The sequence below is a fragment of the Castor canadensis genome, chromosome 4 (genome assembly GCF_047511655.1).
Source record: "Castor canadensis chromosome 4, mCasCan1.hap1v2, whole genome shotgun sequence".
Lineage (NCBI taxonomy): Eukaryota > Metazoa > Chordata > Mammalia > Rodentia > Castoridae > Castor > Castor canadensis.
The window spans coordinates 177,834,397-177,861,990 of record NC_133389.1 but is presented as its reverse complement, the minus strand read 5'-3'; the positions used below and the strand labels follow the sequence as shown (position 1 = coordinate 177,861,990).

Below are 27,594 nucleotides of genomic sequence, written 5' to 3'. Positions count from 1 at the left end.
AAAGACAGGTACAGCACAGCTGGGCAAGGCAGTACATGCCTGTAATCCCAGCTACTCAGGAGACAGAGGAAGGAGGATCATGGTCTGAGGCTGGCCGGAAATGCAGACTCCAGCTATTGGATGGCTAGGTCATCCTCCAAAGCTAGGACAGTTTTGCCTGGAGGGCTGAGCCATGCCATGCTAATGGAGGGAGCAGAGCTTTCCCAGGCTCAGGGCCAGAGAGCTGCAGGCTCAGAGTGAAGTGCTGAGCACATGAGCCCATTTGCTGAAACTGCTCAAAAGGAAGGAGAAGCCAGGAGCCAGTGGCTCATACCTGTAATCCCAGTTCCTTGGGAGGCTGAGATCAGGAGGATCACAGTGCAAAGCCAGTCTGGGGAAATAGTTCACGAGAACCCCATCTCCAAAATAACCAGAATGAAATGGACTCAAGGTGTGGCTCAACTGGTAGAGCAACTGCTTTTTAAGCTCAAAGCTCTGAGTTCAAACCCCAGTCCCACTCCCACCAAAAAAAAAAAAAAAAAAAAAAAAAAACTCTAGAAAGGAAAGAGGGGCTGGAGACTAAGTTAATCACCAATGCCCAGTGATTTGATCAATCATACTTATGTAATGGAACATCTATTAAAAATGAGTTTAGAAAGTTTTCCAGTTTGGTGAACACAAAGAGGTGTTAACAGGGTGGCCCAGCTGGAAAGGAAAGGAAGCTCCATGCTACTCCCTCACACTTTGCCATGTGTACCTCTTAGTGAGGTTATTCATCTGTACCCTTTGCAATGTCCTTTATGTTCTGGGTTTTGTTTTTTGGTTTTTGGTTTTTTTTTTTTTTTTTGTCTTTTTCTGCAATGTCCTTTATAATATACTAATAAGCCTAAGGAAATGGCTGAGTTTTGAGCCATTATAGCAAATCAGTGAGCTAGAGGAGAGGGTCCTGGGAACTTCAACGTACAGCCAGACAGTCAAAAGTACAAGAAGCGGGATTATAATAGGCATCTGAAGTGTGGAGCAATTTTGTGGGATGAGCCCTTAAAACTGTGGGATCTGTGCTAACTCTGGGTAGTTAGTGTCAGAATTGAGTTAAATAGTAGAATAACCAATTGGTGTGCATGAAAAAGTAGAGAATTGTTTGGTGTGGAAAATCTACACAATTAGTATCAGAAGTGTTGGAAGTAGTATAGAAAACAAGAGTGCTTCCTTTTAGACATATAAGTACCTTCCTTGCTTTATTATAAAAACCATAGTTTTTAAAAATTATTTTAACTACTTTTAAAATAATTTAATTATGAAACTGACAATATAATATCTGTATATTCTGTGCAACCTTAAGTACCTTAAAGATGGAAGGATGAATAAAAACCCAAATACAAGTATTTCCTCTTTTTCTTAGGATTTAGGGACTTTTCATATACTGCTAGACATTCATCACTCCCTCATGAATTAAAACAATATGCTTTATCCTGTTTAGAAACAAATGCATGGGTAATGAAAAAGAAATGCTATGGTTTAGTGCATTTTGCAAAAAAAAAAAAAAAAAAAAAAAAAAAACTGTGTATCTACAATATACAGTGCTTACAAAAGCCCTAGAAGAGTGCCTATCATGGAGTATGACCTCAATAAATTATGCTTGCACTGTATACATCATCTTATAGTGGGAGTCATTCACAATAAGCAACACAAACACTACCCAGAAGAAAACTTCAAGTACCACTGGAATGTGAACACAGACAATACAAAGGTCTCTATAATAGGAGAGAAAAACATTTGAAGACTTTTCAATTAGTAAAACAGCAGTGCTAAGTAAGAGTCATGAAGACACCAAGCAAAGACTTCAGAAGGGTAATGACCTGTGAAACCCAGTCTATAAAGATGAGTGGGAGACAAAGAGAAAGGTACATGCAGAGAACGGGAAGAAAAGGAAGCAGTACGTGCAAAAAAGAAAATGTGAGTATGCATGCCTCATCATGGTGCTTTCAAAGACCTGTAGTGTGTGGTACCTAAGGCCAAGGATATGCTAAAGGAAATAAGTTGCCCAAGACAAGGGCAGGTCTTAGAAGGCCTTCTCACCACACAAAGGAATAAGAATGTAATAATTAGCAACAAAAAGCTAAAGGACTCTAATCTGAGCTGATGTTAAATGAGCAATAAATGAACTCTACAGCATATGAGGTATAAGGGTAAAAACAAACCATCCTAAACAACTGAAATCTATAATTAAATTAACTTAACTCTAAACCAAAAGAAATTAAACTGGAAGCGAGGCACCAGTGGCTCATGCCTATAATCCTAGGATCACAGTTCAAGTCCAGCCTGGACAAAAAGTTCTCAAGACCCCATCTTAACCAATAGCTGGGCATGGTGGCATGAGCCTGTCACCACAGGTATACAGGAAGCTGAGATCAGGAGAATCGCAGTTCCAGGCAAAACTGTGTGCAATATCCCACCTCAACAGAAAAATACTGGCCGTGGTAACACAGTCCCATCGTTCCAGCTACTACAGAAAGTATAAAACAAAAGGATCATGGTCCAAGCAGGCCTGGGCAAAACCGAGACTCCACCCACAAAATAATCAGAGCAAAAAGGGCTAAAGGCATGGCTCATGTGGCTTAATGCCTGCCTAGCAAGCACAAAGCCCTAAGTTCAAATTCCAGTATAGCCAAAAAAGAAATTAATATGGAAGAAAATCCGAAGTCATCTATAAACATGAATGAAGAAACATTACAGAAAAAATTTATCAACATATTCAATCTTTGATATTCAGAGGGAAAATAATATCTGACTCCTCTATGCAAACATCCAGCAAACCTGACTTGATCCATTGCTGTTTTCCACCCAATTAAAGTGCTTAAGAAAACAAACTTCTGCTTCATAAGCTAATATTAATGAATCAATCCTGTGCTTTTTGTCTTTCTAGTGCCCAAATTTTATATCAAAAGAAACAATACCATATTTTTTTTCATGTTTGCAAACACTGAAATTATTCAACAAGTATTTTATTTCCACTTACTATATGCTGGGTAAAAAATAACCGATGAAATTCAGTTTAGTAAACAAACAGATGGCAGAAATCATTCAAACAGAAATGTCAGTTTAAGCTACAAAAGTTCATAAAAGCCTACATGCAAAAGAATATGAAGAAAGAAAAAGAGGACTGAACACAGAAGCTTGGGAAACCTCCACAAATCTTTCTTCTACAAGTAAGAATGACAACATATTGAAAAGAAGAAACATAACTCAGCATTTATTGCAAAGATGGGAATCATGGTCATGAATCATTATGGAAGCCCAAGAAAAAATAAAACCTAAGAAAATGACCAATAAAAAATGGAGAAACACAAAAAGAACAATCTTAGTAAAAAGTAGAAGCAGAAGCCAAACTGCAGTATCCACATAACTATTGAGAAGCAGGCACTGGGCCCAGAAGTCTGACCCCAAAAAAAAAAAGAAAAGAAAGAAGAACATGTAAGAAAAGCCTGCGCAAAACAGGGATATGTGTGCTGAGAGAAGAACTGCAGCCCCTAACTTGAGAGTAAGCTCTGAGGGACACGGATCCTGCTTGATGCTTCTGGACCCAAAGAGCAGACACCTTGTCCTACACAAACTGCCAAACACAGAATTAACACATTTAGGAGAAACTGCTAATGTTAAAGATGACAAAACCTACATTCCATACATCAATATGGTTAAAGGACAAATGGGAACCAAAAAGTAGAACAGAAGAAATAAATGCAAGATAATTTATTGATTTGTTTTAATTATCTAACTAAAGATGGGTAAACCCTGTACCTTAGTCTGTGTGTGCAACTATAATAAAATACCACAGACTGGGTAATTCATGAAGAATGAAAGTGGATTCTCACAGTTGTAAACACTTATCAAAGGGTCCTGTCTCCCAACACTGTTGCATTAGGAAGGAAGTTTCTAATATACAAATCTGGAGGCACACATGCAGACCATAGCAACCTAAGAGTACACAGAAACTACATGAATAATTTTCATATTTTTGACTTAGTACTTCCACTGTGAGAATTTAACTTAAGGAAAAATTCTTAAGAAATAAAAATATATTTAGAGATGGTCTCCATAATTGATGAGTTTAAAAAATTATAAACTGAAATGTCCTTTAACATAGAGAAGTTATTTAAAATATATAACATTCAAAGAAATACTATGCAGGCATTAAAGGTGTTTATTCATTCAAACAGTGAGTAAATTACACGTATCTGAAATAATTATGTAATAAACTGAGACATTTATGGTTACTAAAAAAGCTCACAGTATTAGCCAGGCATACTGGCCCGTAATCCCCACACTCAGGAGGCTGAGGTAAGAGGACTGTGAGTTCAAGGTCAGCCTGGGCTACATAGCAAGTTCCAGGCCATCCTATGCTACATAGTAAGATACTGTCTCAAAAAAAAAGAAGGAAAAAAACCCTCAATATTAAACAACGTGTATGTGTATGTGTGGTATGAATTCATATATTCATAGTATATAAGCATTTTAAAGTATGTAACCATGACACAAAATGCCAGTAATAGTACTTGTGTAGGTGATTAATCTAGTTCCTAAGCTATATTCAATAACATACTACATTTACAAAAACAATAATAGTAGTCAACTGCCTTCAACAACAGTGACAACGATGTGGGCATATATAACCCTCTAAGTGTAACATTTTTTAAAGAGAACTTCTGATGCTCCAGAAGTACCTCCTAAGACAAATAAAGCAATGGATCAAGTTATAAGCTGACTAATAGAGAGGCTCCATTTTAAAATGTTCAAAATAGTAACTTGCTTACAAAAAGAAAAAGGAACATGGCTAATACTAAAATGCTGGGAGTATATAAAAGAACATAAGTAATTTTAGGGCTTATGGTATGTGTGTGTAGATAGACAGATTAGATTAGATTAATTCCTTTAGATTGGAAAAGTTTCAAGATAGTATATTTTAGTGATATACATTTTAAAATCTTTCTTTTAAACAATGAATCACCATATGACTCAGTAATTTCACTCCTAGGCATATGTACAAAAGAACTAAAAACATATTTATATAAAAACTTACACATGATTGTCATAACAGTATTATAACAGACAAAAAATGAAAACAACTCAAGTGTTTATCAACTGATGAAAAGATAAACATGTGCAATATATACTCAATGGACTATTACTCCATTTTTATGGAATATTGTACAGAATATTACTCCATAAAAAGGAGTGAACACTGATAATCTACAACATAGATGAACCTTGTAAACATTAAGCTAAGTGAAGGAATGTAAAAACAAAAAGAAAAATATTATATGATTCCAGTAATATGAAATGTCCATAACAGAGAAGTCTTTACAGACAGAACTAGATTAGTGGTTCCCACAGCCTAGGAAGAAGGGGATCAGGGAAAATGACTGATTACTACGCAGTTTCTTTGGCGACTGATAAAAATGTTCAGGAATTAGATAATGATGATGGTTTGCAACACTGTGAATATTCTAACACCACTGAACTGCATGTTTCAAAATGAAAATTGTGGGCTTTATGTTATGTAAACTTTATCTCAATTTGTTAAATTTTTTTTATCATTTTTTAGCAAAACCTAGCCTCCTCTTACCAAAGTAAAGAAAATATCAGAATGAAAAGATTATTCCAATTATAAATAAATAAATCATTTTGATAATGTGAGTACCTAGCTTATTTAAAAAGTGTATCATTTTTATAAATCACAAATATAGTAATTTGAAGTTTCACACTGCTTTCCTTCAAATTTGCCTCTTCTACTTCTTCACCTTTACAGCTATAGAAAAAGAACCTCTCTTCTCTCTTGTTTCAATTCCACCTGATGTAATAGCATGACATTGCAGTTGCATAGGGTAGACGGAAAATAGTGATGCTCAAGTTATTAGGAGGTGTTTCATACTTTGAACTAATTCAAGAGATAAGATTCTGCACACTGAAGGAACTTTTCAATATTCTGTGTTATAATTTGAATATGAAATGTCCCTCATAAGCTCATCGGTTGAACACTTGGTCCCCATCTGGTGGTGCTATTTTGGGAGGATCTGGAAATTTCAGATAGCATAGCCTACTTGGAGGAAGTAGGTCACTGGGTGCACCTCTGAAGGTTACAGCTGATCCTCAGTTCATTCTTTACTCTCTGCTTCCTGCACACCATGAGGTGAACAGTCTCCTCCTCCACATACTCCTACCACCATGATGTTCTGCTCAAGGGCACAGGGCCAAGCAACCATGGATTGAAATCTCTTAAATTGTGAGCCAAAATAAATCTTTCCTCCTTTAAGTTGTTCTCTCAAGTATTTTGGCCATAGCCACATAAAAGTAACTAATACATTCTCTAATTTACTTTTCAACAAAATTTTAAAACATGCTGAAAACTACTAAAGTTCATTTAGGAAAAATATAAACATCTTTGTCATGTATTAAACACAAGCTAAGAGATAATTCTTCAGGAAAAAATGAGTGATATTGGAGGTTATTATGATAGAAGTGACATGATTATTTGGACTTAATTAAAATGATCTCTGAAAAGGGGGAAAGAGGAAGAAATGTTACAGGACATTTATTGAAATAAAAACAACTCATGCTATGTTAAAATCTATCTTTTCTCCAATAAACAAATTAGTAGGGCTTTTTTAACTATAAGAATAATATGTCTATCCTTCATTGCTGGAGCTAACTGGAGAAGTGAGGGAGAGAGGTAGTATGGGGGAGTGGCAGGAGGGGGTCCGGAGTCTAAACAAGGAAATCATTATTGTTACTTCAGACCTCAGGACCCCAAGAAGTTACATGTACTCATAACTCTCCTCCAGGACCAGCTATAACCATGTCATATATACATTCCTCCTTCCTCAAGAGTGCCCAAGTAATTTTTATTTTAAAAGCAAAGATTCATTTCTTTTAATCATCAACATTAATGCTTCTGAAAATTTAATGCTCATACAAATCACCCGGAGATCTTGTTAAAATGCAGACTAATTCTCATCAGGGATCTTGGGCGAAGAGTCTGAGATTCTGTAGTGCTGCTGGTACATGAACCACACTGAGCTGCAATTACCAGATCACTCCAAAGGGAATACCACACTCAACAGTAACTGCCTATTAGGACCAGCAGAAGATCCTGACTGCCAAGACTCAACTTCCTCATTTTCCAAAGACAACCAGATCTTATCACAAAGGATCTAAGACCACTCACTCTGCTTACAAACTGAAGATACACTATCATAGTGAAATACAAACAATGAGATCTTATTCTGCCAGTGGTTCCAGGAAAAGAAATGATTGTGCACCAAACGCTGTGACGTATCCAGATCATTTTTGTGTTCAGTCAGAGAAACCTGATGCTAAGGTTTGAACATGTCTTCTTCAAAACTGAGGTGTTGACAATGTGACAGTATTAGCAGGCAGGGCCTTTACGAGCTAATTAGGTCATAAGGGCTCTTCCCTCTTTTATACAAGAGGCCTCACAGGTTGCAGCATTCTGCCTGCTGGCCTTTCTGCCTTCTGCCGTGTGAGGACACAACATTCTTCCCTTCCAGAGGATGCAGCCCCTCACCAGACAAATAAACCTGCCAGTTCCTTGATCACTGACTTCTCAGCATCAGAACTGTGAATGAATCAATTTCTGTTCTCTCTAAATTACCCAATCTTAGGTGTTTTGTTATAGCAGCACAAAACGGACTAAAGACTCTGAGTCTTTGAATCTGCAATCTGCCTTTGTCAGTAAGAAGGAGCCCCAAGCTGACAAGGATTTATCTCTAGCCACTACTCTTTCCCTCATAATCTCATAATCTCCAACCCGTTAGATTTTTAAAACTTGAATTTGGAGTAGGCTAGATTCTTTTTCTCAAGTTCTCTCTCCCTATCCTTCATGTTTAACACTTTTCTGTTCAGACTTCATTTCTTCCCAAAATCTCTTTCAGGGAGCATTCCTTGGCCCTCTGTGAAGGCTTGGTTTGTATTCCTATTGTGCACTCCTATCACACCCACAATGTTCTCTAATGCTGCACTTATCACTCTAAATTGCTCCATTGGACTGACTTTCTCAACCCGAGTTCCTCAAAAGAATTTGCCCTATTACAATAAGGTATACATTACATGTGACAAATTAACTTCTCACCTCTGCATTTGGAATGGCACTATTTAAGTAGCACCCATGGGAGAACGGAGCAAACAGTCCCTCAAGTCATTTTCTATGTTCTGTGCTTTAGATGCAGAATGGGGTCCAGACTAATGTATTCCTTACTATATTCCTAACATCCATCATGACACCTGGTACTCAACAATACTCAACACAAGTCTGATGGAGGAGTAGCATGGATGGATCAGTCCCCTCCCTTGCTGACTGTCTAAATTCCAAACCATTTATCTAAGTCATTCTCATTTTCTCCTGTTCCAACCTGTTAGAATCTCCTTTGTTCCCAACTCTGAATCCACTTCCTATTTGTAGCCTTATCCTTACCCTTTGAGTTAATTTTTGTCACTTACCTCAAGTACCAACCACTACTATATCCTGTATTCTGGTAATTTTTCTAGAGACACAAATGGCCCCCATCTGGCTTAAAAAGGACTCAATAGAGAACTTCTCCATCTTCTTTCTGATCAATGCAGTGATTCATGCTACCATTGCTCAACTGAATGGCAAAGGCCTGAAGCATGGGGTAGAGCCCAGAGACAGTGGATGAGGAAAAAGCATTAGTAAGGAGAGACCCATGTCAGAGAGTTAAGGCAGACAGTGTGTTCTCTATTCAACTTCCTCCTGCTTCCAACATAATAGCACACCAACATTTTAGTTCTGTGAGTAAATGTTATTAGTGATGAATTCAAGAGTTAGGAAGAATAAATTTGGACAAACTATGATTTTCAGTCATTATTTCTAAAAAGAAGAATAGTTATATTTAACATTTCTGAAGCACTTATGTGCCATTTTCACTGTAAAAATTTTATTACAATGGATGTGAATTTCACCAAACCATCTTCATGAAGTTAGGAAGGAATGAAATTCGTTTTCTAGCAAATAATCCTAAAATATTAATTGGGAGTTCACCAGCATAAATAAGCTATTCCATCCTTAAATGAATTATCTTTATTTCAGACACTTCAATTTGAATTACAGAGATCTGAAGGCAAGTTTAAAGCAGGCAAGAACCTGAAGTATTTGAGCCCAGCGCTGGCAATAAGAGAAGAAAAGATGACTGTTAAAAATAGGCTTGTGTATACAACAACCTTGGGAAAATCTGATCATGGAGTAGATATACCTTACCTGCCACACTCCTCTGTGTGGAGGCTACCAAGACATTGCCCTCCATCATTAAGTACCTTTCAAGTCCTTTCTGGGCCTGACATGCAGGCCAAGAAAGCAAACACTTCTAAGAAATTCTAATTCTACTGGAATTGAGAACAATCCAAAATGATACTGGTTATATAAGGGATTGGATTAAACATAATCTAGTATGATGGGTGCATATTTAAAGAACTTGAAAGACAAAACTTTAAAACAATCACTTGAAGGAAAACTTGGATGTCAAAGGAAACAATTTACTGTACTAGGCCAATTTCATGTGACCATAAGGCAGTTTAAAACAGCCACTGAAAATTAGGGATTAAATGTGCACTCCGATTTTTTTTTGTTTGTTTAATTAAGAAAAGAGTAGCACTCCTATCAGCACTTCCTTTATTCTTTCAGACTCAAATCACTTCTTTCTTTCTGTGCCATTATCTTCCAAAATACTCATCTGTATTTTTGTTACTATCTTGCTGAAATATTGTCTCTTCACAATAATAAGTTGACCTAGTAACTGTACAATAGACATGTTAGGAAATATCGAATAGTTGTTCCTGATATCTGTCCTCCTTAAATCATGCTGTAAGTTAAGTGGAACAATACTGTCTTAAGAGAAATTCAGACCCAGCTAACAGTGCTTAACTGATTTGTTCCCACTTTATCCTCTCGGTCCAATGCAGGTGCTCAATAAATACATGAGGGCTAAATGACAGGATATAGGTTTCCAGTAGGTATCACTATATCCAGCTTGGATATAGTTACTACACTTGAAATCCATCTTGTTAGCAAGTCAGGTTTGTTTAACATTGTTTTACCTGAATAAGTCTACTTTTAACACACTCTCAACAGTCTCCTTTATACTGATTTTCTCTGGGTCAATCACTACAACTAAATCAACTAAGCAACTCACCCTAGTTCCCAATCAAACCCAGGGGGAGGGCTTACCTTTCAACCCACCTCTCACAGCCAAGACACCAGAGAAGAATCCTGGGCTCCCAAGTCTCCTACAGTACAACAACAACAACAAATGCCTAGAATTCTCCATCTCAAGGTTCATCTTGCTGCCTGTATGCCTCTAGCCGATTCTTCCAGTTTCTGGAGATCAAAACGTATCTGTGACTCCCAGCCCAGGGACTGCCTCTAGTACTCTGTAGTAAGAAAGCCCCAATCTCTGGAATGAGTACCCTGCCCCAAAGCCCCAGAAGGACCTTCTTTCTTCTACATGACAATTTACCTCTAGAAACATCTGTGCCACATCAATTTAGAATCCACTGCCACTGAGCTAGGATGACATCTGGGTCTCTAACACCTTTGACTCTGCCTTGACCAACAGACTGTAGCTGACAGTTGAGTCAGTTCTCTCAGCATTTGACTCACTATCTAGAGCAGATGCTTGGTAAGGCTCTGGCTCATTCCCAACACTTGCTTCACAATGCCTTGAAAAGTTTTCACACTTCCCTAGTCCTCAGCTATAAGCACTAGAATTCTAACAGATTTCTTCTAAACTGTTTTTCTGAGACTAACACTAGGCCTTTAGTCAATTCAACTGATACAGTCATCTTCCTTACCCATGATGGCAACTTAAGATGTTATCTAATGCTAAAACATACATTGCTGTTTTCTCAATTTATGCTAATTTTTATAATTCAAACAATATCCATCTACAGCTCAAGTAACTCTCCTTGATAACTTGGAATAATAAGTATAAGCATCAATGAGCTCATGAAATTAAGAGATATAAATATAAATCCAGTTCTGCTACTCCTTAGTTATATGTTTCCTAATTAAGTTTAAGTTAAGCCCCAGTTTTCTCATTTACAAGACTGAGATAGAGATAACATCAGACTGAAGAATGGTGTAAAGCACCAAATACAGTACCTGGTTCATAGGAAGGATCAAAAAGTTCATCACCATCAGTGCACACAGGGTTTACATATGCCTATTTATAGTGTACTGTATTGGGAGTATGAAGAAAAGAAAACAGAATAAACATATTATGGTTAAAAAGTAAATGGCTGTCCATATACTCCTACAGGGGATAAACTTTAAAAAAAGGACAGAGGAGAGAATGAAAGAAGGTGAGGACTGAGGAAATGGAGAAAAAATTACAAGGGGGCCAAGGACGTTGGTCTCCTTGCAGGGCAGGATCTTGAGAACCGCTTTTCCTCGTGTCTAGGAGACTCACTAAAGAGACTAGAGCACTCAGCCAATAGTGTGGCAGGAAGAAAAAGCCTCAATCTGTATGTTCCTCTTTTGCCAAATCTCTCCATTCTAACCTTCGAACCTGAGTTAAAATATAACTCCTCTAGGCCACCTTCCCCCAGTTCTCTCAGAGAGCTTTGCTGCTCCCATAACAACGTGTATTTCTGTTTTCATCTTGTAAATCCCATCATAATTGTTTCCATCCCCTTCTAACCAGCCCAGGAGCTCCTTAAGGGCAAAGTCTGGGACCTATTCTATTTGTATCTCCAGGATCTAGCACAAAACAGGATGAATGGAAGATGAGAAGCCACTGGGTACCCAGCACTGCTCTAGGAAGAATCAGAATCAATGTTCCTGAACCATTTGGGGACATGGTCCCCACCACTCCCCACTTTGAAAACCTGAGGAAAAGATCATTAAGCTTAAGTTAAGAGGTCTAGATTCTACTCCTGATCTTGCCAAAAATTCTTGAGTCTTCAAACAAGTCACTCACTCTCACAGTACCTTGGTTTCCCAACTGGCAAAATAAAGAAACTATCATTTCCCCTTCAACTGCCCTTCATTGGATGTCTGTAACACACACACACAATGTGGAAGAATTCTGAAATTAAAATTGTTACATAAGAACAAATTATTTTTATTATTGCCTCACAGCTTGATACTTTCATAGCTATCTATTTTGCAAAAATAACATGCTGTGAAATAAATTGACTATTTACTATTAGAACTAAAAGAACTGTTGTTTTTCTAAAACCCCAAAGGCCTTATAGATTACATACTCAAGAAGGGTGAGCATAACAAGCATAAAGAAACAAAGATGATTAATTCACATTTACTCACACCATTGACTAGATTCCTTTGATAATGATGTTTTTGCACTAACCTAGAAGACAATTGGCCAGAATGCTTTGAGATGTTTATATTCTACATGTCAGGGATTCTTGATGGCAGTGTGAATATTCTCTTCTCTCTACTTTGACCCTGTCACCAAAAACTGTAACACCACACACACACACACACACACACACACACACACACACAAATAGAAGCTGTGAAAATTCTAACTAATGAGCCTTAAGAAGCATACCAAATGGGGCTCACTTTAACAAAAAATGCCATTATCAGGCAGCCACTGTAAAGGCCCTCAGGAGTTCCACAGACATAGAATAAAGAATCAAGCACAACCTCTTCTGAAAGCTAAAGAGGCACATACAAAGACAGCCCCTCTTAAAGAAATTAAAGTCTTAAAGTCATTTCCCTTACAGCACCCCCTTAAAGAAATTTAAAGAGTTGGGGGGAAAGGGAGCTCCTTACCAGTCTAGACCTTTCTCTGTCCTTACTTTAGGGTGTTATCAGTAGAGAAGGCACCAGATCTAGTCTCTGAGATGAATACTTCTCACTCAACTATCTTCCAGCCAATCAGGGGCCAGTAACTCCCAGATTCCTAGCTGCTTCTTTCACTTTCCCTCCTGCCCAACAGAGTAAACCTTGTTATTCAAAGTATGGTTACCAAATCAGCAGGGCCAACCTTCCTGGGAACTTGTTAGAAATTCTCAATTTGGGACACCACCTCAGTCCTACTAAATGAGAATCTGTATTTTATCAAAATCCCCAGGTGAATAACTCACAGGTTAAAGACCAGTGTGAGTCGAAGGACTGGCACCCTCACATCCATCTTTTTAAAACAAGTAACAGCCGCTTCAGGCATACAAACCTCCCTTCTGGGCCCCATCTCCTCTTTGGACTTTGAACACTAACTAAGTGGCCTGCTGAGCTCCTCTAGTGCCCATCTGTCTAGAAGCTCTAAGGGAACTGCCCACTCCCTTAGTGACTGTCTTTGACTCTTGACAAGGTACATGACCTGCCTGGTAGAAGTGACAGCCTTTTGAGAAACCAAGAGAGCTCCAGGATCCTCCAACACACTTGACTTACAAACCTTTGCCTCTGCACATCCCAGGCTTTTCTATGTTTGAGCTCTAACCCATGTCTGAGGCCAACACCTAGCACCCAAGACTTAGGGACCCCAACTATTTCCTTTTGACCTAAAGGATGATGCCCTAACCCACTCTAGCTCTAGGAGTATTCCTCTCCACAACACAGGCTGGCAAAGACATCAGACTAGACCAACCCAGGGCACAAACAGAGGCCTTTAGCATTTTAAGAGCTTACTGATGACTGGGAAGTGAGTTTATGCACTGTAAGCAGCCCCATCTTAGGGGATGCAGAAATATTATACTACATATTACAGCAAATTGGCTCTTTCACCAAAAGTCCCTGGCCATGCTCGCTTTAGAGACTCAGCTCCTATAAAAAGATTCTGACACTCTCCTCTTTCTTGCCTGAGGGCTGAAGGCCAGCTGTCTTGCCACCTAGCCAAGACAGAGCTGAAGAATCAAAGAAGGTATGTCAAAAAGTGCCCTAGCCAGGCACCAGTGGCTCACACCTGTAATCCTAGCAACTCAGGAGACAGAGATCAGGAGGATCACAGTTTGAAGCCAGCCCAGGGAAGTAGTTCACAAAACCCTGTCTTAAAACACCCATCACAAAAAAAGGGCTGGTGGAGTGGCTCAAGGTGTAGGCCCTGAGTTCAAGCCCTAGTACCACAAAAAAAAAAGTGCCCTCTAGGGCTGGAGGTATGGCTCAAGTGATAGAGTGCCTGCCTATCAAGTGCTTCAAAAGTGAAGCCTTGAATTCAAATACCAGCACCATCAAAAAAAAGAAAAAAATCCTCTTTAAACCAGGCACAGTAGCACATTTTTATAATCCTAGCAGTTGGGAAGCAGGGCAGGAAGATTGTGAATTCAAGACCAGGATGAACTATATATATAGCAAGGTCCAGGCCAGCCTTGGTTACATAGTGAGACCCTGTCCTCTAATTCGACCAGGTCAAATGGACTCTACTTCACTGGACATCTGTCCCTCTACCCTTGGATTACATCAGCCTCTTGGCATCCCGCACCATGCACTTCTCTACACTCTCCCAGGTGTCCAGCTCACTCATGCTGTGGTATATTTTGATCATTTACTTTTTTACTGCTGAGCTAGCTGTCTTCTATTGAACGGGGGTACCAAAATTGGTTTAGCCTTCACATGCTGATGGAGATTTGGGTTGTTTCCACTTTGGGGCTATTACAAGTAAAGGTGAAATGCTTGCTTTGCACTAGGGTTAATAACTAAGAAAGGAATGGATGGGTCATATGTTAGGTGTATGCTTAGCCTTTTAAAAAACTGACAAACTGTTTGTCAAAGTGACTATACCATTTTTTCCAACCAGCCAGTTACTGCATATCCTTACCAACATTGGTTATGGCCAGTCTTTTTAATTTTAACTATTCTAGTGGGTCCAATGGTATCATGCACTTTCAGTTTACATTTCCTTAATGAATAATTACATTGAATATCTTACGTTTATTTGCCATCATATTTCTTTAGTGAAGCATCTAGTCAAATCTTTAAGGCATCTGGTAACTAGGTCATTATTGAGTTATTCTAGATAAGAGTCCTTGGACAGATAAATGTTTTACAAATATTTTTCCATCTGTGGCCTGCCTTTCCATTTTTATAACCATGTCTATTGAAGAGCAAAAAATTTTGGTAAAGTCAAATTTATTCATTTTTCCTTTGTTTCAATTTCTTTCATTATACTTAAGAAATATTTGCCAAATCTAATTTCACTAAAATTTTCTCCTATATTTTCTACTAGAAACGGTACTTTTATACAAACATTTAGATCTATGATTCACTTCAAGTTAATTTCTACATATAGTATGAAGGGTCAAAGTTTGCTTGTTTTCATATGGCTACAACATCTGTCGCAAAGAGATGCTTTCCCATTGAATTACCTTAGCCCACTTGAAAAATAATGAATTAATCAGGTATGTATCAATCTATCTCTGGACTCTGTGTGTCCACCTTAATGCCAACACCACATTGTCTTGATTACAGGAGCTTTAACATACATCTTAAAATCAGGCAGTGTTATGGCCTCCAACTTTGCTGTTTGTTTTGGCTCTTCTTGTGTTTACACAGAAGTGTTTTGCACTTCCATATAAATCTTAGCATTAGCTTAGTAACTTCTATTAGTATTTCTAGTATTTTTAGAGGAATTGTATCAGCTTAAAGAATCAATTTGAGTAAAACTGGCTTCTTAATAATACCAAGTATTTTAAATGAAGAACATGGTATTTCTCACCATTTATTAAGTGCTTACTTAATTTCTCTCAGTAATGTTTCATAGTTTTAATATACATGTCTTATATATTTTTGTAAGTTTATTCCTAAGTATTTTGTATTTTTGATCCTATTGCAAATGGTACTTTAAGAAATTTTTGAATTTTCCAATTTTTCACTGCTAGTATATAGAAGTTCAAATGATTCATATATATCAGCCTCCTGTCCTGCAACCTTGCTAAACTCAACTAATTCTAGCAGCTTTTTAAATAGATTCCTTAAGTTTCTAAATAGAAAATCATAGAGTCAGAAAATAAAGACAGTTTTACTTTCTTCTTTCCCCTCTGGATGCTTTTTTTCTTTTTTTCTTTCTTCTTTTTTCAGCAGGCTATGTTCATTGTACAGGGGGAATTCCTTATGACAATTTTGAGTAGGCTTACACTGTACATTGGTTAGATTGCCTCCACCATCTTCCCCCCTCAACCCTCTCCCCGCCCCACTTCAAGCACTTGCAAGAAATTTCATCGTTCTATTTTGTACATATATATGTGTGAATGGATGCTTCTTTTTCTACAGCCTTTTTGTACTGGCTAGAGTTTTCAGTGCAATGTTGAATAAAAGGGATTGGGAGAATGCTGGCCTGTACCTGTAATCCTAGCACTCAGAAGGCAGAGGCAGGAGGGTTGTGAGTTTGAGGTCAGCCTGAACAACCTGTCTCAAAAAAAATGGGGCAAGGGGGAGGAGGAACAGTCTTACTTCATTCTCAGTATTAGAGGATCTATTGCTATTAAGAATGATGTTAGGGGACTAAAGGCGTGGCTTAACTGGTAAAATACCTGCTTTGCAAACATGAAATCCTGAGTTCAAACCTTAGTCCCACCCAAAAAACAAACAAACAAAAAATGCTAGGGGTTTGGGGTATGGCTCAAGTGGTAGAGTTCCTGTCTAGCAAGCATGAGGCCCTGAGTTCAACCCATCCCCTGGTACCTAAAACAAATGATATTAATTCTAAGTATCTTCTATAGGTTCTCTATGTTCTCAGAAGAACTGACCTTCTCCATCCTTAGTTTGCTGTGAGTTTTTGTCTAGTGCATTTTCTGTGTCTAATGACATGATACTATTTGATTGAAATGCGGTATTAAATATAAGTCTATTGAGATGAAGAATCACAATGATTGCTTTTCAAATATTAAGCCAACCTTGCATTCCTTGGACAAGTCCTACTTTCTCACTTTGTATTACCCTTTTTATATGTTCTGGGATTCTATTTGCTAATATTCTGTTGATAGTTTTTCATTTATGTTTGTGATGAGTATTTGTCTGTAGTTTTCTTTTCTTATGTCTTCTCCTGCTTTCATTATGACAGCAATGCTGGCCCCATAGACTAAGTTGGAAAAGATACAAGTTTTCCTCTTCTCACATTTTCCTAAAACATTTATTACAACCAGGACAGAAATAGTCCCTTAGATATGTAGTGTAATCCATCAGTAAGTGAAACCATGTAGGCCTCTGCACTGTCTAATAACACATCTAAAAAGAAAATAAAAATACATTCAGGCAAAACTAGTCATTTTTATATCAAAACTTACTCCTCATTATTCTCCATTTCAATTAATGACATCATAATCACCCCTTTTGCTTAAACCCAAATCTTAATAATTAGTCCTAGTTTCCCTCTTTCACTAGTTCAAAATCCCCCTTTAATCACTATCAGTTCTACTTTGAAAATATACTCCTATTTATCTCCATCTTTGCTGTCATGACACATGGCCCCCTAACTGGCCATCCCAAAGTATAACTGTCCCCACTAGAGTCCATTTTTCAAAAAGTAGCCAGAGTGATTTCTGGTTTAATTTCTTCTATCTTTACATATTAACTATAAAACAAAAACAACAAGCTGTGCATATGAAGTCTGCATGTACTGACTGTGGTACTGCTACCTATTTCCCCAAATTCTTAACTGCTTAACTAACTCCAGTGACCTACGAAGGTGCACTGAGTCCTAAAGAAGGTATATATTTTTGACCAAGAAGTAAAGGCAGCAAGGCAGAAGCAAGAATGGCCAAGTTCCCAACCTGTCCTTCTAGACCTCAACAAAGACCTTCACCCACCCTACTTCCCAAAAAAAAAAAACCAGCCCCAAGCTTTGGTCAACCACCTATCCCATCTTCTTAGGCTTCCTGGACAAACAAAGAACACCCTGACACTACTAGGAAAGACTGTACTTGCCAGTTTTATCAACAAAAGGGTGAGGAACAAGGGAAACAAGGCAACAAATCTGCTTATCCATGTTTTATTTATTTTAGCCATTTCCTGCCTGGGGCCATGGGCAGGAAGGATGTCAGGCAACTTGGCTCTGCTCTACTAAACAACCTTATCCACTTGTGCAGAACTCTACCTGCTCTGCTATATGCTCACCACTCCTACTGTTCTATCTGTCAACACTTTATCCATACCAGCTATGTCCTGCTAATAAAACCTAGGTGTTCTAAAAAATTAGTTAGCATTTGTTGCCCTTAACGCAGAGAAACTAAAGCAGATACCTTAAAAGCAACTGAGGCCAATAGGAAAAGGGGACCAGGAACTAGAGAAAAGGTTAGATCAAAAAGAATTAACCTAGAAGGTAGCACACACGCACAGGAAATTAACGTGAGTCAACTCCCTGTATAGCTATCCTTATCTCAACCAGCAAAAATCCTTGTCCTTTCCTATTATGGCTTATACTCTCTCTACAACAAAATTAGAAATAAGGGCAAAATAGTTTCTGCTGGGTACTGAGGGGGTAGGGGAAGAGGGAGGGGGCGGAGTGGGTGGTAAGGGAGGGGGTGGGGGCAGGGGAGAGAAATGAACCAAGCCTTGTATGCACATATGAATAATAAAAAAATAAAAATAAAAATAAAAACATTAGATATGGAATTCAAAAAAAAAAAAAAAAAAGACCTAGGTGTTTGTCCCCTCCAAAACTCGTGTTGAAACTTAATTCCAAAAGCCATGTATTAATGGTATTTTCAGGTGGGGTCCGTCCTTGGGAAGTAATAGGATTAAATGGAGTACTAAAGATAGACCCCCATGATTATATGAGTGACTTTACAAAAAGAGCAAGAGTGATGCCATGAGCCACCTTGAGACTGTGTTGGAGAGTTCCATTAACAAGAAGTCTCTCCCCAGTGCAGCCTCTCAACCTTGGATTTCCCCACCTCCAAAACTATAAGCAATACATTTCTTTCTATTATAAGTCACCCAGTCTGTGGTATTCAGTTATAGCAATAGAAAAGACTACAATACCAATCCAACTTAGTATTCAACCATTCTCACTCCTTAAGTCAAAGGAAGCCACTACCTTCTGATACTTTTAAGTTTTCATTATAATACTTCCTCTTCACTCTGTCAATGATTTCTATGAAAGTTCCCTTTGTTTGACTTGGCCATAATGTGTTCCTCTTTTCTTGGACCTAAACAATTCTGCACTAGATGATGCTTTTCAGAAAATAGGAAGTGACCTAAATCAATGTATGATCCTAGGAGATGGAGCCAACCCTTAGCTATGGTTTTAAGAAATCAAGGGAGGGGACTATATTCACAATCAGCAGCAACTGGGGGCAGGGATGACAGAGGTAGATCTGGATTAAGAAAATTCACTTTTGTATAAAACCTTGCACTTAACCTGATAGCACTAATTGAAATTATAATGAAATCTGTGTAAGTATAAATTACTGTCCGTCTCTCCCTCCCTGCACTCTCCACTAGAATACAAGCTCTATGAGGGCAAGTACTATGTCTACCCTGAGCATAATTACAATTTCCGCACCCTGAGTACCTGGTATATACCTGTAATCAATTATTCTAGCCCTATATTCCTCAACAAAGCTCTGAGGTGAGGTGACACTCCTCACATTGTTTCGCTTCTGGAAAACCTAGTAAGAACTAGCTTTCTTGAGGTTCCACCATTCTAAGACTTGTGGATACCACTCTATGATTTTTACATGTATTCTCACTTAATCCTCATGACAAATTTATGAAGTAGGCACTGTGATTACTCCCACTTTACAGATGAATCTGAGACAGAGAGGTTGTATAATTCATCAAAGGTTATATAGATGAATGGCGGAAATAAGATTCAAACTCAGGTAGCCTCACCTAAAAGTCCTCACTACTAATCATTGCACTATAACACACCTCACTGAAAAATACCAAATTCCCAACTACCAATGAACTGAGACAAATGAAACAAATGATATGAAGACAAATTCAGACGTGGACATAAAAGTCACCAGTTCTACATAGCAATTCAAAGAAAGTCATTCATTCCAATGCCCGACCCTATCATTGAACCAATCATCAAAACTAAAGGTACATCTTACTTTTCAATTAACAGACACAGACAAAGAGTGAAACCCAGAACATTCTCATATTAAAAACATTTTCTTCTCCTACTAATTCTTATTTTATAAAAATATAGAGATGGACACAGTGGCTCATGCCTGTAATTCTAGCTACTCAGGAAGCAGGGATCAGAACGATCATAGTTCAAGTCTAGTCTGGGCAAAAAGTTAACAAGACTCAATCTCAACTAATAGCTAGGCACACACCTGTCATCCCAACTACATGGGAAGCCAAACAGAATTGTAGCCCTGGCTGGCCTGGGCAAAAAGTGAAACACTATAACAAAAATAACCAAAAGAAAATGGGCTTTTAGCTCAAACCCAGTACTGCCTAATAATAATAATATATATATATATATATATATATATATATTTTTTTTTTTTTTTTTTTTTTTTTTGCATATGGGCTGGTTTTAGTACAGGCAGCAGAAATGTCTGAAGAATGTCACTGTCCCCATGGCTTTGTCTTTCCAAATCTCCCAGCATAGGGCATGGGGAAATAACACATATTACATTTGTCTAAACCTTGTGATCTTTTCTTCTATACAAAAGAATACCAGAAACCAATGCAAGGCCTGTGACAGGGAAAACAGGCTGGAGAGGGAACAAGAAGAACAACTCAAATTATTAGATGTCTGCCCAGCAGATGCTGCTAAGTCCCAAACATTCATAGCATTCAGAGGCAACACCCCATTTTACTATAGGGCCTGTCACACGCCCCCTCCCCCTAACCCCGCCCTATTTATGATGACTTGGATCCATCATAGAACACCAAATGTTCTAAGAAGAAAATAATTATAAAAGAAAAATTTAACTCACCTTCCACTGCTCCTCAGGAAGCAGTTTCACAACCACCAGGTCCCCATTTAGGGCTCTATTACGAGCAACAACCCCATCAATAAAAATGTCTCGATCACCATCCTAGGTTAGAGAGAAAAGTAAAGAAATAGTCAGCTTACTGAATCCTGGAATTAAAAAGTACTTCCTTGGTTTAAAATTATTAGATACGCTCAGATACCTTAAAAGCAACTGAGGCCAATAGGAAAAGGGGACCAGGATCTAGAGAAAAGGTCAGATCAAAAAAAATTAACCTAGAAGGTAACACACACGCACAGGAAATTAATGTGAGTCAACTCCCTGTATAGCTATCCTTATCTCAACCAGCAAAAACCCTTGTTCCTTCCTATTATTGCTTATACTCTCTCTTCAACAAAATTAGAAATAAGGGCAAAATAGTTTCTGCTGGGTATTGAGGGGTTGTGGGGGAGAGGGAAGGGGCAGAGTGGGTGGTAAGGGAGGGGGTGGGGGCAGGGGGGAGAAATGACCCAAGCCTTGTATGCACATATGAATAATAAAATAATAAAAAAAATTTATTAGATGCTCTCATTTGTCCAGTGACTCAAGGAAACACTAAGTACATAGCTGCACTTAAGTCTAAAGGGAGCTGAATTTCTTTTGAACAACAACAAAAAAAATGGTAATGAACACATTAGAACAGGCTAGCAGAATGCTAAAACTCATCAAATTCATAAAGATCTGCTAAAGGCAGAACAAAAATCAATAAAAACACATAAAGCAAAAATAAAAAACCTAAGATCTTTTGCTTTCATAACTGAATTGAGAAAGGAGTTATTAGCTTATCCCTTTTAGTTTTAAATAAAATAAAATATGCTAATATCTTTTATTTCTTTAAAGCATCAAGGAAAGGTGAAAATAGAAGATATGCAGCAAACAGATGCAGAACAACACATAATCCCAGGAAAACCCACTGAGGGCAGGAAGCACCCAGCTGCTCTAAGAGGAAACCAGCAAATTCCTACTGCCTGCCAGCAAGGGGCAAAGAGAGCAAACTGTACTTGTTTTTATGAAGACCTAAGGAGACAGCACAGAAAGAAGGAAGGAGTACCATGAGATTCATAAAGTGTTCTCACACACCACCTCTCTGAGTGTCATAAGAGCAGTGTGGGCTCCAGACCCTTACCATGACCCCTTAGCATCCTCAATCACACACAGAAACAACCCACTCTAAGCAGTGTAGAGCCCCAGCAAACTCCCTGGGCATCCACTTCTCAAATGAATAGGTACCAGTCTTCCTGATCAGCCAGCCACATTACTGTGCAAAATCACTTAGACAGAAAAGACAGCTAAGGAAAAAATAGGCCTTCAGGGATCAGGTCCCAGGACAAAATGTTTAATCAACAAACTTTTCTTCTATTCTTCCAGAAGCTTGTACTATGTGTAGTTTTTCAAAGGATAAGAGAGAACTCAAATGCTCATTTTTCTTAGAGGAGTTGTCTCCAAAAGGGTCTGGAAAGGCACCACTGAATAGAGCCACCCTGTACAGATAAGATTGAACACTCAAAGGACTAAAGGCAATTACTATGAAATTCTAGTTAGTTAAAACTGGCATTCCCAATCTCCAGTACCCACACCCCAAAAAAAGAGAGATTTTAGTCGCTCAGTACTTTTTTATAGTTTCCAATTACAAACCATTTGAGATCTTTTAGAACAGATTTTTTGTTGAATTCCCAATCTAGCTATGGGCTGGCAGCTGCAGCCTACACTCTGCCAAACCTGACCCCACCCTAGTCCCCGAGGAACAGCTACCATGTTAGCCACAAAGAATTACTGCATTTGACCTCAAGATGAGCTTCTTCTCACAGAAATGCAGACAAAACGAGTAGAGAGAGTGAACAACCCAAGTGTGGCCCATCACCATGAATTGCTGCCTTCCGCAACTTATAAAGCAGCCTGATCTTGTGGACCTAACTGGAATGCAGAAAGCTGTTTGGAGGTCATCCTAACCCACTCTCCTGTGTCAAAACATATGCAAATGAAATGCCTGTTCTACAGCAAGTATAATCATCCCTTCATAGTTCAGAGATTTAAGTGATAGGATGATGGTATTGTTGTCTTCCAATCTGTCCCTCCCCAAAAAAAAAAAACATACACAAGGAAAGCAGGGCTGAGTTGAATCTCAAGACAACCCACAAACTTCTAACTATTCCATCACTACTCAGCAACTTCTTGTTTCCTTCAAAAGTCTATCTATTGCCAAATCTTTTATTTTAAAAGATACTAAACTTGAGCAGGGAAGGGTGGTGTACACCTGTAATCCCGGCACTTGGGAGGCAGAGGCAGGAGAATGCCAAGTTCAAGGTCATCTTTGGCTACATATTCAGAACCTGTCTCAAAAAAGGAAAAAGATATTAAACTTGGGAACTGCTCACATTAAAATTTTAATCACCCCTCTTCACTGGAATGCCAGAAGAGAAAGGGAGGGAGGAAGGAAAGAAAAAGAGGACAGAGGAGGAAGAAAAGGGAAAAGGAAATGGAGGAGAGAGGAGGGGAGGGAAAAGAGAGAGGAGAATAGGAGAGGGGAGGGGACACAGGAGAGAGGAGGAAAGAAGAGAAGGGATAATGAACACCCTAAATACTTAGGAGGGATGATGAGCGAGGACAATCTAAGTATGCCATGACAGCCAAAACATCCTCTGTCAATGTAATAGCAACTTTTGGACCAGAAATAAATTCCACAGCTGTATAAAAGGTGCCTCCCATCACAAGACACATAAAAAATTACAGAGCTTCTTGGACCAATATAATTCAGAATAGAAACCATGCTTTTAAAAAAGAAAACAGCCAGGCCTTTCTATCTGGTCCATTTCTCCTCTTTATCCTATCCCCAAATAGAATAAAAAGACATTTCAGTAATATCATTTTATCTTGGTTTGCCTGAAAAATCACATGGTTTTATTCTCGGTCTATATTTTATTTTTACTGAGAAACCCAAAAGACTAGCAGGTACACATAAGTGAGTCATACCACACATTTTGGATTAGTCATAAGAAAATGAAATACAACCTTCTCTCAGAAGAAATTATAACCAACCTAATCAAGTTCCCTCAAAACAAAGTATTATTTTATACCTGAAGATCAGTTCACTGTTCTTAGCCTACAGACTTAGGTAGATACTCTGGCATTTTAGAGTAAGAATAAACTTAAATCATCAAATTTCTGTTTTTTTCTCTCCAAAACCCTTGGAATTTTGAAGTTGTGAGAAACATTAGACAGTGCTTAATCGAATCTTGATTTTAAAGTAAGGAGACTTTCCATTTCCTATAACCAGAACAGAGGCTGCAACCTCTTTGCTCTCAGCTCCTCTCTATTCTCCCAGCATAACCTGGGTACAGGGTGCAGGCAATGTTCAGTCTTGGTGTTCACACCAATACCTGCGGGCATTCCCCAGTTCATACTCGGCATGGATATGAGCCACATCCGCTCAGAAATCCAGACCACTGGTAGATTTAGAGTTTATCTACATGTAATTTAGTGCCTCTATTACCACCCTCTTCAATTCTTTTCTATGATGCCTCTGAAAACCAAAAGTGACCAAAAAAATAAATAAACAAGACACTGTTCCAGTGTCCAAAACTACATTACATACAAGTACCTGCAACTGGGCCTTAATAGTAGCTTTTTACAACCTTTTCTTAATTACCTACAGGTAAATTATTTACTATTTTTAATTCTTCTGAGACAATATTAGTACTCTATCAGGAGCCAGATAAAAGAGGCTGGGCACAGTGGTCCATACTATAATACCAGCTACTCAGAAGGCAGAAATGGGGGGGGAGGGATAAAAGAGAATGATGGAGGGGTGAAATCAACTATGATATAAGAACGTTGGTAAATGTCATAGTTCACCCCCAGTACAACAATAAAAAAATAAATAAATCATATTAGAAAAAGAAAGAAATAAGGAGGAACACAGTTCAAAGTCAGCAAAGGCAAAAAGTTAGTGAGACACCCATCTCAACAAACAAGCTGGGCACAGTGGTAAATACCTGTAAGTCCAGCCACTTGGGATGTGTAGGCCAGAAGATTATGGTCCAAGGCCAGCCCAAGCAAAAACCGTGAGACCATGTATGAAAAATAACTAAATCTAAAAGGGCCAGGAGCATGGCTCAAGTGGCAGAGCACCTGCATAGCAAGCACAAGGCCCTAAGTTGAAACCTTGTACTGTCAAAGAAAAAAAAAAAGAATTAAAAAGGCATAGAAATAAGCCAATCTAATATCATATCTGTCTAAAAATTTCTTAACAGGACATGCCAGAAATACAATTTCAAACAGGAGAACAACTATGAGCTTTTGAAATGTCACTAACTTTTACTTTTGCTTCCCAGCTTTCCTTTAACATTAAGACAAATTAAATCATGGAAACACATCTCTGCAAAGTAAAGTATATGAATTTACTGACTCTAGCCAGACTCTACACCCCTCTCCATCAGGCAAGGAATCCTCAGCGCTCAGCTATGCACTTCTCTGGAATAGCCAGCCCCTGCACTTGGTGGCAGGACAGAGCTGAGGAATGTGGGATAACGTGCCCGTCTGTGCATACGAGAGTCAGGAAAGACAGGGAAGGGGCGGCCAGAGGCAAACCCTGTCCACATCCCAGCATGGAGCTCCAAGGGATCTGAGAATTCTACACTGAGCACACTAGTGCATGGAGATGTGTTTGGCAAGAGAAACACTTTACTTGTCATGGGATATATTTAATTTAACAGTTTATTAGTTTGACTTGTAACTTTCCAATATGTGGTATATGTGTGCCTCTTTTATACTTTTGTCCTCGACCTCATTCTTGAGATGGTGACTTAACAGGGATTTCATTTAGCAGGATTCAAGACTGTGCACTCTGAAAGGGAGAAAGCTACCGGTATTTTTTTGTTTTGTTTTGTTTTTAGCAGTACTGGAGTTTGAACCCAGGGCCTCAAGCTTGCTAAGCAGGTGCTCTACCACTTGAGCCTGTCCCTAAGTTCTTTTATTTTTATTTTATTTTTGAGATAGTCTTGCTAACTTTTCCTCAAACTCAACATCCTCCTGCCTTTGCCTCAGAGTAGCTGGGATTACAGGCATGCATGACTACGTCTGGCAGATTTTTGCAATGCTATGGTTCCCCTTACCACTCCAATCAATGAGCGCAAAACTCAGTGCGCATGGAAGATGAAATCTGCTCAGTTCACAGGTGCCTCTTGAGATGAACTCTTTACTCCACTGGATTCTCACATGCAAAAATCCATGTTGCTCACACAAGGCCTCCTATTACCAAGTTCTTCCAAGTGGTGTGCCTTAAATGAAGTCCTTCTTTCTAACATGCAGAAACCTCAGGTAAGCAGGACTTACTGAGAGATGGCTTATCCTGTCTCCAACATGGCACCTTCTGAAGAGATGTCTCTGGGTAATTTTTATTATTCCTACATGTGGATCTTCACCCTGTGAGTAAACTGGAATCTAACACTCACATAAACTGCACCTCCACTGCATGACAGACTGCTCTTGTGACTGAGTTATACCTCCAAGCTGACCCTCAATTCTACACCTCAAGTACCAGGGTTAGTATATATACAATGTCCAGTCACAGGAACAGTATGACTCAGAGAGAGCTTGTGACAAGTCAGTGATGCTTTTTATCTAATCCAATGGGTAAGGCCTGAACTTGGATGTAAATGTAAATCCTTGGCTCCTAGATAACAAGAGAAAAAGGGACTGAACAGAGCTTGAGAACAGGTCTTACAGTTACTTTGACAACAAAAATAATATTATCACCTAAAAGAACATGACTGTCACTAAACTTGTTACCTAACATAAAGAAATGTTAACTGAAATATATACATCCATTTCTTCATCTATCAACAGAAGTTCATCCCTATGGTCTTTTCTACTGTGAAAATCTAAGATTCTATAGCTGTCCCACTTACGGCATCCTAGAAAAGTTAGTCCAGGAATTCAAAAATATTGCTCTCCCAGCTTTACACAATCAAGCCTCCTCCAGAGACCACTGCTAACTGCATTTCAGGGTACTTGCTTTAACTGGAAGAACCTCCTGAAATAAGTCATCAATGTAAGAAAGGTCTAACAACCCAACTGTAAAGAGCCCTACACACTTTCCTATCACCTGCATGGAAGAGAAGTGAGAAAATCTGACCAAAAAAAAAGCATGACACATTATTTTTGGACAAATGTTCAGATTAGCTCATGCAGTAGATCGAAAGTAGATAGCATATTTGTATAGGAAAGATTAACTTAAATCAGTGGAAAAAACCATAAATCCTTTTAAGCTATAAACCAAGAGCATCCAATTACACAAACTGGCGGGTAGTCTGCCTGGGCCCAGCTGCTCTCTGCAGCCTTGAAACAAATGCTGTCTCTCTCATTTGCTTGTGATTTTTAACACTGGTAGGAGGGATGGTGAACCAAAGGCGAATTTTGTTTATTTAAATTTGAAACAAATCTTTGCCCATCCTCAATTTTGTTTTACTACTCTGCTTTCTAGTTAGGATATATGATTTCAGTTTCAGAGCACATCTAAAAAATTAAATGTGACAATAAGTTTATTATAAAGTCATTGAACTTACCGGGGAAGGAATGAAAGCTTCATGAAACTTCTTTGGATTAATTCTCAACACACCCTTTAAAACAAAAAGAAAATAATCTGTGAAAATCTAACTATATATTTATCATTTTCCATATATCTTATTCTCCAGTAAA

The 27,594-nt window shown here is 38.5% G+C and overlaps 1 protein-coding gene across 11 annotated transcripts in view; it reads right to left on the bottom strand.

Annotated features, from left to right (window-relative positions):
* The window catches only part of Dis3l2 (DIS3 like 3'-5' exoribonuclease 2), a 370,364-nt gene that overhangs the window by 291,278 nt on the left and 51,492 nt on the right, over positions 1-27,594 (bottom strand). For all 11 annotated transcript variants that reach the window (XR_012447408.1, XR_012447409.1, XM_020172819.2 and 8 more), the window contains exons 4-5: positions 27,462-27,515; positions 20,863-20,964 (exon numbers count right to left, since the gene is read on the bottom strand). Coding sequence is in view for 9 of the 11 variants with exons in the window: in XM_020172819.2 (XP_020028408.2) it covers positions 20,863-20,964; positions 27,462-27,515 (156 nt within the window). In the remaining 2 variants the exon portion in view is untranslated. The remainder of the gene's footprint in view (positions 1-20,862; positions 20,965-27,461; positions 27,516-27,594) is intronic.